The 13,806-nt window shown below is 30.6% G+C and overlaps 2 protein-coding genes and 1 pseudogene across 4 annotated transcripts; all 3 read left to right on the forward strand.

Annotated features, from left to right (window-relative positions):
* The first annotated feature begins 935 nt into the window (after positions 1–935).
* FHIT (FRAGILE HISTIDINE TRIAD) lies at positions 936–4,704 on the forward strand. Its single transcript, XM_020348080.3, has 5 exons — positions 936–1,094; positions 1,170–1,280; positions 2,296–2,442; positions 4,132–4,230; positions 4,335–4,704. The coding sequence occupies exons 1-5, from the start codon at positions 999–1,001 to the stop codon at positions 4,449–4,451; spliced, it is 570 nt and encodes a 189-aa protein (XP_020203669.1). The 5' UTR covers positions 936–998; the 3' UTR covers positions 4,452–4,704.
* Positions 4,705–5,534: 830 nt separating this feature from the next.
* On the forward strand, positions 5,535–8,212 carry LOC109789188 (bifunctional bis(5'-adenosyl)-triphosphatase/adenylylsulfatase FHIT). Of its 2 annotated transcripts, none has more exons than XM_020348089.3 (5): positions 5,535–5,694; positions 5,784–5,894; positions 7,392–7,538; positions 7,687–7,785; positions 7,895–8,212. In XM_020348089.3, the coding sequence occupies exons 2-5, from the start codon at positions 5,784–5,786 to the stop codon at positions 8,009–8,011; spliced, it is 474 nt and encodes a 157-aa protein (XP_020203678.1). In that variant the 5' UTR covers positions 5,535–5,694; the 3' UTR covers positions 8,012–8,212. The 2 variants fall into 2 exon arrangements, with proteins under 2 accessions (XP_020203678.1, XP_020203679.1); XM_020348090.3 differs by having other exon boundaries at positions 5,784–5,892; positions 7,459–7,538.
* A 120-nt stretch (positions 8,213–8,332) lies between these two features.
* Positions 8,333–12,656, forward strand: LOC109789177 (bifunctional bis(5'-adenosyl)-triphosphatase/adenylylsulfatase FHIT-like; annotated as a pseudogene). Its single transcript, XR_014432646.1, has 4 exons — positions 8,333–9,472; positions 10,942–11,112; positions 11,285–11,383; positions 11,489–12,656. The product of XR_014432646.1 is annotated as a bifunctional bis(5'-adenosyl)-triphosphatase/adenylylsulfatase FHIT-like (transcript).
* The last annotated feature ends 1,150 nt before the right edge of the window (positions 12,657–13,806 follow it).

Consider the following 13,806-nt stretch of genomic DNA (forward strand, 5'->3'; position numbering starts at 1 on the left):
ATTTAGAATCAATAAAACATAAAAAAAAAATTTAGGGAAAAAAAATATAAAACATCAAAGATTTTTTTTATAAAAAAAAAGTCTAAAAAAAGAATTCATGGAATTTGAATGTGTGATCAGGGATGATGTAGGGAGATGAATCTCAAGCTTTGCTCAATCAAGGAAGGGTGGTGACCCTTTGTAGGCCAAACTGCTAGCTTGGCACCATGATCTCCAACTGTGTTGGAATCCTAATTTGAAGGATATCATTATAGAAACTTACTTCAAGGGCGACCTAAGAAGCTAATGATACCATCAGATCAAAGCATTCTCATGCTAATATCATTGATAACATTTGTGATCTTATTAACAGAAATTAGAAGGCCTCTTGAACTATGATTCCAAGGGATCTCAATGCCCTTGTAGACACCATCACCAAATGGGGGGCAAATACTAAGACTACATAGATCATTTGGAACTTCACTCTAACTTTTGAGCTTGAATTATATGGCAAAGAGGTCGCAGTGGTGTAATATGCTTAGCCTTTTTTTCTTCTTTATTTTTTTTCCTTATACAAAAAAAAAAAAGAAAAAAAAATTGTTTTATCCTGAATCAAACCTATCATGTAATCATGTATATTAAATTAGAATAGTTGTTTCGAAATAAATTGTATTAGATCCCATTCTCTAACAAGTGTTTTTAGTTTTTACTCTTTTTTAAAATTTCTTCATAACTTCTTGTCCTTAATAATACATCTTTTTCATTTACTGATGAAAAAATATATATCATATCATTTTTTTGAACGAATTTAATATTATTTTAAAAATTATCAACAATAACATTTTAAAGATATTTTTCTTAACTTTCTATCTCTTTTAATTGTTCATCCTCATTTTTATTTTTAAATTAAATTATTATATTTTTATATAAAATAAAAAATTAAGCTAAATAATTATGGTAAATCTCTACGAATACGTGATTTGATTTTAAGACATACACAAACGTTAATTAGTTTGAAGATGCAAACAGTGTTTCTGCCGTGCATTGTCAAGAAGATTCCACGTTCTTCAACATCACCGCTGCGAATCCGACCCATCACGTCCTCCATCATTAAGGTGAACACCGATCATCTCTTTTCCTCTTCCAATTCCCATTTTCCGTCTCTAAACACTCTCCTTCTCTTCACGCAGATGGCTGCAGAAGACTACACTTTTGGGCCTTACAAGATAAAACCCAGTGAAGTGTTCTACACCACTCATTTCTCTTACGCCATGGTCAATCTGCGTCCTCTTCTCCCTGGTAACAAATAACAGTGCCCTTCATCACGGCTAATTCTTCAAATACCCGTTATTCTGCTCTTTTTACATTGCCCTTTTGTTTTTAATTAATTTATTCAGAAAACAGTAACAAAAAAAAAATTGCCTTTTGACTGCGTTGTTTACCAAGTCTGTCTTTTTTGAGATTAAAAGACACCCATGTTGATAATTTGCTTGTTTTTGGTCCATTTGCAGGTCATATCCTTTACACGGGGTTCAATAACACAGTGCTGGGGTGGGATGGTTGATGTTTTATTTATTTATGAGAAAATTACATTGAAACCTCTGAGGTTTTTTGAGATTGCACATATGACCTCTTTTTTATTTTTAATGTTTACAGTAACCCCTTTACACGCTGTAATCAATAATGTGTTTCATTGGTAACAGGGGTTTTCTGTAATATACATAGGGTGTCAGTGTAATGTATTTCAAATAATTAAGGGAGATTAATGTATGAGGCGAAAAGGGAGAGGAGGTATTGGAGGGAATTTGTCAAAATCCCTGAGAGTGTCGATGTAATTTATCTGTAGTTCATGACTGGATGAAACTTTTAATTGGGTGTATTTCATAGTGTGTCGCTGTTTTGGTTGAAATTTAGTAACAAGCGCAAAGACCATGTAATCCAGCACAATATTTTTGGGGCTTCCAGTCTTTGACTGCAAGGGACATCTTAGTGAGTTTGCTTATAGGGTTTGTTTATATTATCAGTGTCAAATTTGATTTATGGCTTCATCATGGTCACTAGAATGCATTCAACAGTTGATAGATTATCCATGTTGTTAATTATTTGATACACCATATAGGCTTAGGGAATTCATTTTGTCGTGCATTTGTTGGTTTGGAAGTGTTGAAAGTACAACTAGACCGGGTATTTATATTTGTTTTGTAGTTGATCACTAGAGCGTTGAGTTTTCAATGCAAGATTTTTTTATTCTGCATAATATGAAGTTGTAAGCTTGATTGCACAAGGCTATGTATATGTCTGCCTTAACAGTTTTTACATGTGCTCATCTGTCCAAAGCGCGAAGTTAAACGTTTCGGTGATCTCACTGCTGATGAGACTTCTGATTTATGGCTCGCTGCACAAAAAGTTGGCAGGCAGCTTGAGATCTACCATAAGGCTTCGTCACTTACTTTTGCAATCCAAGTAAGACTGTTGTGGAGCATGCTCAGCTCATTTAGTCATTTCTCTTACTAACTACTTTGGATTAGATTCTTTCTTCTTTTACATTTGAGTTTACTTTCTACTTTAACACATTTTATTTCTGGAAGATAATTTGTTGTTCAATTCTAGTTGTGCTCTTTGTCTTGCAATCATGACTTTGGTTACACACTCACCTTTTATATTTGGCCAAATTAAAAATGAGATGGATGCTGACTTTTTTTGTTTGTGTTGTTTTTCCTGTTCATATTTCCTTTTGGTTCTCTACCTTATGTCTACATTCCATTATGTGATCAAGATGACACTTTGATTTGTTACCACTGTATTAGTAGTAGTTAAAAATATGATAATATGAGATGTTTAAGAAGTTATTGTCCAATATTTGTCTGAAATTTACGACTGTTTAATTATTGTTTCAGTTCTTTTCTATGAAGATTCATGGTAGATATAATTGTTTTAACAATTATTTTCTACCTGGTTCTTGTTTTCCAAGTTAATAAGCATGTGAGAAACAACATGATGAGCTTTATTGATATATCATACTTTTTCTCTGGACAATGGTTTCGTAGTTACAACTTGTCTAATATTTTGTAATTACTTTGCTCTAGCTGAAATGTGAATGTATCTGTAATCTCAATTATTTGATGTTAGGCAATTTCTCTGTTGAAGAGATGATCAAATACTAACGGGGAATTCATTTTTTTTAGCCAGTGTTTAGTACCCAAAAATTGTACAAAACTAACACACTGAACCTTAGGTAGTGTTGGTGCTGTTTCCCAATTAAATTTTATCTCACTAACTACTGCCAATTTTACTTACCAAGATAAAAACAATACTTAGCAAGATAAAAACAATGGTTACCCAAATGAGGTGGATGCTGACTTTTTTTGTTTGTGTTGTTTTTCCTGTTCATATTTCCTTTTGGTTCTCTACCTTATGTCTACATTCCATTATGTGATCAAGATGACACTTTGATTTGTTACCACTGTATTAGTAGTAGTTAAAAATATGATAATATGAGATGTTTAAGAAGTTATTGTCCAATATTTGTCTGAAATTTACGACTGTTTAATTATTGTTTCAGTTCTTTTCTATGAAGATTCATGGTAGATATAATTGTTTTAACAATTATTTTCTACCTGGTTCTTGTTTGCCAAGTTAATAAGCATGTGAGAAACAACATGATGAGCTTTATTGATATATCATACTTTTTCTCTGGACAATGGTTTCGTAGTTACAACTTGTCTAATATTTTGTAATTACTTTGCTCTAGCTGAAATGTGAATGTATCTGTAATCTCAATTATTTGATGTTAGGCAATTTCTCTGTTGAAGAGATGATCAAATACTAACGGGGAATTCATTTTTTTTAGCCAGTGTTTAGTACCCAAAAATTGTACAAAACTAACACACTGAACCTTAGGTAGTGTTGGTGCTGTTTCCCAATTAAATTTTATCTCACTAACTACTGCCAATTTTACTTACCAAGATAAAAACAATACTTAGCAAGATAAAAACAATGGTTACCCAAATGAGGTGTTAATTTTGATTGGAGAACTATATCTAAGTTATGTTCTTAAAATTTTTCCCTACTTCTACTGAGCACAGACTGCTGTCTGCATGATAGGCTACTGTGTCTCACAAAATTAACCGAGTTATCTTTCTTGTACCTTAGGATGGACCCCAAGCAGGACAGACGGTACCTCATGTTCACATTCATGTTCTTCCTCGGAAAAGTGGTGATTTTGAGAAGAATGATGAGATATATGATGCAGTAAGATGAAGTTTTTCTCATGGCTGTGCTGTTGATATTAATATTGTTTCATTTGAATTTGATATTAACATGCAGTCTTTATCTTCTGTTTGTCATTGGTTCAGATTGATGAGAAGGAGAAGGAATTGAAACAAAAGCTTGACTTGGACAAGGAGAGGAAAGACAGAAGCCTTGAAGAGATGAGTCAAGAGGCTGATGAATACAAAAAACTTCTCTTGTAACATTTTTGCTAGGAGTAAAAAGTGAATTCTGTCTGCATCATGACCAGATTTTTTGAGTGTAGACAATTTTAATGCGCTTCCTTGTAGCCACAGAAAAAGTTTATTCCGCTAATTTAGATTTTAGAACTTTTGAGTTGCACTTGACCATACAAGTCACAAATTCTAGTCTTCAGGGGAACTGCTTATTATTTTTGGTTACATGTAGCATTGTACTGAAGTTTCAAGGAACAATGAAAATTTGGTTGAACTCAAAGTAACAGCACTTGGGTCTCTTTTTTTACTTTAGCCTCAGCTTTTCTCGTTATTGCTTTACTCGTTTCCTGGTATTGGATAAAAGTTTAAGGGAAAGGAGAAGATTACTTGCTCTCTCTCAAGGGAAACAAGCATAACTTTAAGTTGAACCTTTCTATAAGTTATACTACTGGAACCATTAACTATTATATATAACAAAAACGTCAAATACCATGTAATTAGAAAAAATAAATGTCAATAATAATCAAACTTTTCATAATTATATTTTTTTCCTTCTACATTCCTGATCAACTTTTTTCTGCACATAGCAAAGAAATGCTTCCTCATTCTGTGTACAAATCATTTAATTAACCTACTTCTTTCTCAACCACTTTGTCCAGTTATAGATAATTCTAGTCTCGTTTGAGTTTTGAGACTATTTTATAATTTATGGTCAACAGTCAACATCTATGAGTATTGAAGCTAAACCAGTTGCTTAGAACCAATTTATATACCGATTTAAATTCGAATTAATTTTAGTTGTAAAACTAATTTCAAACCTACGTTTAATCCTTCAATTTGCAACACATAGTTACATAAATGTTTACCCGAGTGTTCTTACTGTAAATGACTAAATAAAATGTCAAGTGGCTTCTTTTCAAAAAGAGTAAGGTTTCTCTATTTAACTATTTTATTGCGAGACTAGCTGTCATACAGTTAACAATCATTAAATGTTGACTTAATCAACTACTCATATAGTTAATCATAAATCATTCACACATTTTTATATATTTTTGCAAAGATTAGAGGAGTAAGTAACAACAAACTTAAAAATAAAAAATAAAAAATAACGGAGAAAATAAGCACATAGATTTTCTACACTTATAAATTCAAAGCAAAATGCAAATTGTATGGAATCTGCTACCTTCTATTGCTCCTAGTTACTGCATATTTCTAATACATTCATCAAGTGCATCATTTTCTCCCTCAGTCCCTTGCCCACTCCATTAAGGTAAATATACAAATACAACTACTCAAAATCATCAAAAATATTATCCGTGTTATTTTCTTTATGCATATTGAGAATAACGATTTTGTTAGATGGCTGTTGAATACTATGATTTTGGGCCTCACAAGATCCACCATAGTTCAGTGTTCCATACAACTGATATTTCTTTTGCCTTTGTAAACCTGCGTCCTGCTGTGCAAGGTATTCTGCTCCCTTATCTCTATGCATCACTTCTCATATGATCATGTTTTATTCAATATTCAAAGTGGCATAATCTTTTTTTTCTCCCTTTCCATTTTCTTCTCGAGATAAATTCAGTTACTGTTGTGAAACTAACAAAAGAAGGTTTTGAATCAATTGTGTGTGATAGAACACCTATTGATAAAAAGTAATAAAAGATAATATTATACACTGAAATCACAAAGTATTCTGTACTCGCAAACTGAAAATAACTTCACACACCTCTAATTTACACATCCTATTATCAGATATATATTTCTAATACATAACTACCAACAGTTATTTTCTACAAATAATTGTCATCGGGCAGTTTCTGATACAAAACTAACTACTAACAGTGATTTTTTACACATAACTGTCATCTTGGAGTTTCTAATATGGAACTGATTTCTAAAGTAGTTACTTTCTACACATAATTGCCCCCAACTCTCAGTTCCTATCGGTATGCATATACTGGGAAGAAATGTTAGGCTGTTTAGTTATTTTTTTTTACCCATAAGAATTACAAAGGTTTGAACCTAGAACTATGTGCATACTATCCCAATCCCCCACTACTGGGTCAACCCTAGTGGTTCAGGCTTGTTTAGTTTGAGACAATGTTTTTACTAGCTTTCAACTCATTTCCTCTTTTTGCAAATAATTATAAAACTTCAACTTTACTTTCATTTTGTTTCTTGTTTTTTATGGTTATTATAAGAGACAATGAAAACAGTGAATCTTTAAAAACCATGAAATAAAGTAAAAATGATGTGGCAATTGTGTAATCATCTTTACAAGCAAGAAAAGACGATATCTCCAATCCGACACTAAGTTAGATATGCAACAAGAAGCAATGAGCAAAAACTAACATACAGAGTTATGAAAAAGAATATCAAGTCAGCCCTGCATAAATTTGAGATAAAACTAATGATTCAAAAGTTATGTAAAAATTCTCTATGTAGTATTACATTTTGAATCATTTCTACTTACAAAAATGTAATTTGCTAATTGACTTCTGTTTTCCATTTGCAGGTCATATCCTTTTTAATATCATCTTAAGAATACATGCTGTGTTCAATAATCCATTTTCATAATTGGGTAAAATTCAAATCGAGGCATTGCTAAAACAGCTAAAAAAAAGGCATTGCATATGTAGGATCATCTTCATGAGTCTACATATCAGCATATGTAGCTTCATTTTATAATTACAATGGTTACTATCGACAAATTTAAAGATCCTTGTGATATGTTAATTACTGATATAGCACCAATATTTGATATAAGTGAAAATGTAGTTGTAAAACTAACTTTTTTGATTAGAGAATCAATATGACATGGCCTTCATATATCCACAGTTGCTTGCTTAAGAGTCTTAATAATTAGGCTCATAGTTGCTTTCTTAAGAGTTTTAAGAATTAGGCTCAATTATTTTTGCATAGCTAGCCATTTGAAGCTGAACTTGGTTAACTTAAGAGTATCTACATGTGCTTGTCTGTCCAAAACGCAAAGTCAAGCGCGTTGCTGATCTAACTGATGTTGAGACTATAGATTTATGGCGCATAGCTAAGAAACTTGGTAGACAGCTAGAGAGCTTCCATAAGGCATCATCACTTACATTTTGTATCCAAGTAAGACAATTGAAGAAGACTTTAACAATGTGTCTTTTTGGTTTCTACCAAGTATTATTCTTTTAATGTAATTGTTTAAGACTAAACATACACCACCTGCATGATATGCTTCTATAACTCCTAACCAAATCATCTTTAATAAACATAGGATGGACCTCAAGCAGGGCAAACAGTGCCTCATGTTCATATCCATATCCTTCCCCGGAAAAGTGGTGATTATGAAAACAATGATGACATTTATGATGATGTAAGACGGGAAGATTTTATTTTACTTTTTCAAACAATTGGTTTGTTTTATGCAGCTAGATTCAATTTGTAACTTTGTTATGGTATTTGTTCTTTATTGGATGGTGCAGATAAATGAAAAGGAGAAGGAGTTGCATCAAGCACTTGCAGTGGATAATGAAAGGAAAGACAGGAGCATTGAAGTAATGGCTATTGAGGCTGATGAATACAGAAAATTTCTCTTCTGACATTTTTAAGTGGCACTGGAAATAAAATAGGAAGATTATCATAAGAAAATGTAGAAAATAATAAGGGAACAGAATTTGATGATTTTGTGTTTCATAACAAGCATTTATATTGTATCTTGTGTCAGATTCAGGAGTTCTCAAGAAAATACTGTCTGGTTGAAGTTTCCCCTTTATATGATAAGAATATTTATTTATCATAAATTTTAATTATAATATGTTTTTTACTTATATAATTTTTATTATATAAAATAAAAATTAGACTAAAATACTGATTATGCACTGAGTATAATTTTTTTTTATAGTATTAGCGAGTTATAAATCATTCTTATCATAAGTTTTAATATAATTATGGTAGTCTGTATGAATTTGGGATTACTTCTCAAGATATATACACACACTTTAAATAGTTGTTCAAGTAGTTTGAAAATGCAAAGCAAGACTTCTGTGGACACAACCTCAAATATGAGGTGTTGGAAACATCCAATGAAATATTGTCACTTCATTAAAAATGTTACAAAATATTAAAATAACATTAAAGTAAAGAGAGAGAGAGAGAGAGAGAAGAATACAAGTTAATTAACTGTTTGGATAATTGAAGGTTGAAACGGTTAGATTTCTTCTTAAAATCAATTGGCATCAAATGCAGTTACCCAACAAATATATAAGCTGCACTCCAAGAATTGAGGCAAATGTGAGATTATAAACTATCATACCATGTTAAATTTCATCTTAAAATCAATTGACATTAAATGAAGTTACTCAACACATATATAAGTTGCACCCCAAGAATTGAGACCCAAGAGAAACTAGTGAATGCTGACATGGAACAACCCCTCATAGTGCAACCTTTGGAGTCGACTACTAACACGCTCAACAATGGCCCTTGTTACTACTTACTACTGTCAGAATTTTCCTGGTTTAGTTTTATGGGAAGATTGAAACAACCTAATCTGTCCCCACTCCCCAGATTAAGAGTCAGCATCAAATCGCAATACAGGGCCGGGCCAAAATGTCTTCAAAAAGAGTAAGGTCTCTCTATTTAACTATTTTATTGCGAGGCTAGCTGTCATATATTTAACAATCATTGAATGTTGACTTAATCAACTACTCTTATAATTAATGATAAATCATTCACATTTTAAACATTTTTGCGAAGACTAGAGGAGTAAGTAAGAATAAATTTAAAAAAATGACGGAGAAAACAAGCTCAAAGATTTTCTACACTTATAAAGTTCAAAGCAAAATGCAAATTGTATAGAATCTGCTACCTTCTGTTGCTCATAGACAACTTACTAAAATCATCAAAAATATTATCCTTGTTATTTTCTTTATGCATATTGAGAATGAAGATTTTGTTAGATGGCTGTTGAATACTATGATTTTGGGCCTCACAAGATACACAATAGTTCAGTGTTCCACACAACTAATCTTTCTTTTGCCTTTGTCAACCTGCGTCCTGCTGTGCCAGGTATGCTGCTCCTTTATCTCTTAGGTTTTCACTTCTCTTGCGATCATACTTTATTATCTTCAATATTCGAAGTGGCATAATTTTTTGTCTTTTCCATTTTCTTTTTTAGATTTTAACAATTTGTTGGCACTGTTGTGAACCTAACAAAAGAAGGTTTTGACTCAATTTAGTGCATGTGATATAACACCTAATGAAAAAGTAATAAAAGATAATATTAAACACTGAAATCACACATAGTACAGCAAAATACTTATTGTCCCAAAGACAAAAGTCTAAATCTCCCTAATTACACCTAACTATCAGATATATATTCCTAATACATAATTACCAAAAGTTATTTTCTACACATAACTGTCTTCTTGGAGTTTCTAATACAGAACTGATTTCTAAAGCAGTTGTTTTCTACACATAATTCCCCTAACCCTCAGTTCCTATCAGTATACATATATAGGGTTAGGCTTGTTTAGTTTGAGACAATGTTTTTATTAGCTTTCATTTCTTCTTTCACAAATAATTATAAAATTTCAACTTTATTTTCATTTATTTTCATGTTTTATATGATTATTAAAAGAAACAATGAAAACAGTAAATCTTTAAAAACCATGAAATAAAGTAAAAATGAAGTGGCAATTATGTAACCATTTTTACAAACAATAAAAGACAATTTCTCCAATCCAACAGGAAGTTAGATATGCAACAAAAAACAAAGAGCAACAACTAATATAGAGTTATGAAAAAATGTATCAAATCAGCCCTGCATTAATTTGAGATAAAACTAATGATTAAAAAATTATGTAAAAATTCTCTATATGTAGCAATACTTTTGAGTCATTTCTACTTTGAAAAATGTTACTTGCTAATTGACTTCTCTTTTCTATTTGCAGGTCATAACCTTTTTAATATCATATTAAGAATACTTGCTGTGTTCGATAATCCATTCTCATAATTGGGTAAAATTCAAGTCGAGGCATTGCTAAACCTCCTAAAAACAGGCACTGCATATGTAGGATCATCTTCATGAGTCTACATATCAGCATATGTAACACCATTATATAATTATAATGGATACTACTGACAAATTTTAATATCCTTGTGATATGTTAATTACAGATATAGCAACATTCGATATAAGTGAAAATGCAGTTGTTAAACTAGTTTCATTAGAGAATCAATATGACATGGCCTTCATATATCCACAGACCACATTATTCATATGAAGAGGGCAAAAGAACTGCCACACTTGATTTAATGTTGGTGTCACACAGTTGCTTGCTTAAGATTCTTAAGAATTACGCTCAATTATTTTTGCATAGCTAGCCATTTGAAGCTGAAGTTGGTTAACTTAGTGCGTGTTTGGTAATACGTTTGGGATCCACGTTTTCCCTTATTTTGTAGTTATAACGCAGCAAAAGCAACTAATAGTTGCTTCTCAAAATCACGTCCAAGTTTTCAAACGTAAAAGCAAACAGGCTATTAACAGTATCTACATGTGCTTGTCTGTCCAAAACGCGAAGTCAAGCGCGTTGCTGATCTCACTGATGATGAGACTATAGATTTATGGAGCATAGCTAAGAAACTTGGTAGACAGCTAGAGAGCTTCCATAAAGCATCATCACTTAGATTTGGTATCCAAGTAAGACAATTAAAGAAGACTTTAACCATTTGTTTCTTAGTTTCTATCAAGTATTATTCTGTAGTCAATTAGTCACATGCCTTTAATGTAATTTCTAAGGCTAAACAGACACCAACTGCACGCTATGCTTCTATAATTTTGAACCTAACCAAATCATCTTTATGAACCATAGGATGGACCTCAAGCAGGGCAAACAGTGCCTCATGTTCATATCCATATCCTTCCCTGTAAAAGTGGTGATGATGAGAACAATGATCACATTTATGATGACGTAAGATGCGAAGGTTTTATTTTACTTTTTTAAATAATTGATCTGCTTTATGCATCTAGATTAAAAGTGTGACTTTGTTATGGTATTTGTTATTGGGTGATGCAGATAAATGAAAAGGAGAAGGAGTTGCATGGATCACTTGCGATAGATAAAGAAAGGAAAGACAGGAGCATTGAAGAAATGGCTATTGAGGCTGATGAATATAGAAAATTTGTCTTTTGACATTTTTAAGTGGCACTAGAAATAAAATAGGAAGATTACCAAAAAGAAAATCTAGATAAAAATCTAGATAAAGCTAAGAAAAAAAATTAATTCTCTTAAACAAGTTGACTTGCAAGATTCACAGATTAAGTTCACAAAATCTACAGACTTTGCAAATCGAGCTTGATTTCTTTGATAATGATACAAATTTTTAAAATATAGACTCGTTAACTATGTGGGTTATGAGTTTCACGGCCCGACCTACAGACTTGAACCCATATACCCACCCTAGTATTGAACCTTATGCATGTTGTTTGATAATTTGATGCAAGTAATTTGGAAACTAGTATAGTCACATATTCTCTATTGTGTGACAGTTTCAAGCTTAAGGCACCAGAATTTTTGTGTATCTTGTGTTAGCCCAGGCATTTCCCTACTAGGGATGAAATAAAAAATAAATAAAAAAGGAATATAGAGGAGCCAAAAACAAATAGTAATCATGCTTTCAGTTGAGAAACATGGCAGAGTTCAAACTATAGAGGAAGCTATGGAGATTTAAGAGACTTCAGAACTTGCACTAATAATTGGAACGAGAAGTTACAAATGAGCTACTCTTTGATTTATATATAAATGGAGGAAAGACTGACTAACTAATCTAACCATCAATTGTACACCAAAAAAAATTTAACTCAATCATCTTAAGAAAAATAGAAATTTTTTTTCTTTCTCATTTTGTGTTCTCATCTCTTTGAGCTTACTTTAATCTCTTTCTCAATCATTCTTCCTGTTGAACATCAACACAAGTAAGAAAAATATAATTTGATTTTTGAAATATTTGTTTTATATTACTCTGGTTCTAAAAATATTTCACATACAATTTGATTCTCAAAATTATTAATTTACTAGCAAGTTCATTTCTTCATGGATAATTTGCATTAAGAAAAATTATTACAAACTAAATCAATGGAAACAACATTTTCTTGTAAGGAGAAAATGATATATTTATTTTAGAAAATGAACCGGTTATATTGTAGAAATTTTCAAAAAAAAAAAAAAAAGAGAACTAATAAAATGAGTTATATCTACCAAAAATAAAGTTGTAGCAGATGTTCCACGTTTTATCAATAAATACCTATTTTTAATTGAGTTTATTTTTCATGCATGTATAAAGATTTTTCCGCAACCAATCAAATAAAAATTAATTAAATTAATATAACTTTTATCAATTATCACAAAGTTAAATAAGTTTATACTAAATGATTATTTTTCAAAAAATCACCATTAGATTAAAAGTTACTTATTCCTATATTATATAAATAAATTTTTTTATTAATTTAATATCTCATTTATATAAATAAAAAATGATATAGTATATACATTTTAAAATATACTAAAATTAAATAATTTGATTATTTTTTAATTATTATTCAATTTTAATAAATTTTAATATAAACATAATATAAAGTTATAATTTAATAATTGAATACGTTTAATATAAAATTATTAAATAATGTAATAATTAATTAAAAAAATATATTGATCGCTCCCATTTTTAATGATATATTTGGCATTCTTTTATCCATGTCATAGTAAATTTAACTTTTAGGTCACTGTAATTTTTCAGCACAATTCACCAAACATACCAAATCAATTATTACAAAATTCAATAATTTTATCATATTTTTGTTATTTGTCATAATCTCTATTTCACTATATCATATATTAATTTCGTTCATAATATTATAATTATTATTGATTTAAAGGTTTTTTTTGTAAAAATATTTACACAACAAATGCATCTTAAATTTTTTTTATATCAAATTATGCATCTAATTACCACTTAATGCATGAATTTAACTAGTCAAGACTTATAATTATTTTAACTTAATCAATAATATCAAATTTAAGTGTTTACACATTAAGGTAAAGTTGAAGAAGAGCTTCGCGACCTATAATAATTTGGTTCATGATATATATACCTCCTTTTTTTTATAAGTACAATGTACACCTCTTTTTAAAAAAATAATTAAATTTCTAAAATATTATTAATTTTTAATTTTTAATTTTACATCTACAACATTTAATTTAATACTTTTTTTCACTCTTCTTTTCTCATTTTTTTTAATTTTTACATGTACCTCTTTACTTTTCTCACCCCACTTATTTTGATAGCATGTGAAAATTGAAAGAGAGAAAAAAATGTGTGTGAAATAGAAGAAGAA

Source organism: Cajanus cajan, chromosome 3 (assembly GCF_000230855.2).
Source record: "Cajanus cajan strain Asha chromosome 3, NIPB_CcT2T_4, whole genome shotgun sequence".
NCBI classification, from domain to species: domain Eukaryota; kingdom Viridiplantae; phylum Streptophyta; class Magnoliopsida; order Fabales; family Fabaceae; genus Cajanus; species Cajanus cajan.

Coding starts and splice junctions, on each gene's coding strand:
- LOC109789188 (XM_020348089.3), top strand. CDS start 5,784: ATGGCTGTTGAATACTATGATTTTGGGCCTCACAAGATCCACCATAGT. Junction 7,539..7,686: donor CACTTACATTTTGTATCCAA/GTAAGACAATTG, acceptor TAATAAACATAG/GATGGACCTCAAGCAGGGCA. Junction 7,786..7,894: donor ATGATGACATTTATGATGAT/GTAAGACGGGAA, acceptor TGGATGGTGCAG/ATAAATGAAAAGGAGAAGGA.
- FHIT (XM_020348080.3), top strand. CDS start 999: ATGCAAACAGTGTTTCTGCCGTGCATTGTCAAGAAGATTCCACGTTCT. Junction 1,281..2,295: donor TGCGTCCTCTTCTCCCTGGT/AACAAATAACAG, acceptor TAACAGTTTTTA/CATGTGCTCATCTGTCCAAA. Junction 2,443..4,131: donor CACTTACTTTTGCAATCCAA/GTAAGACTGTTG, acceptor CTTGTACCTTAG/GATGGACCCCAAGCAGGACA.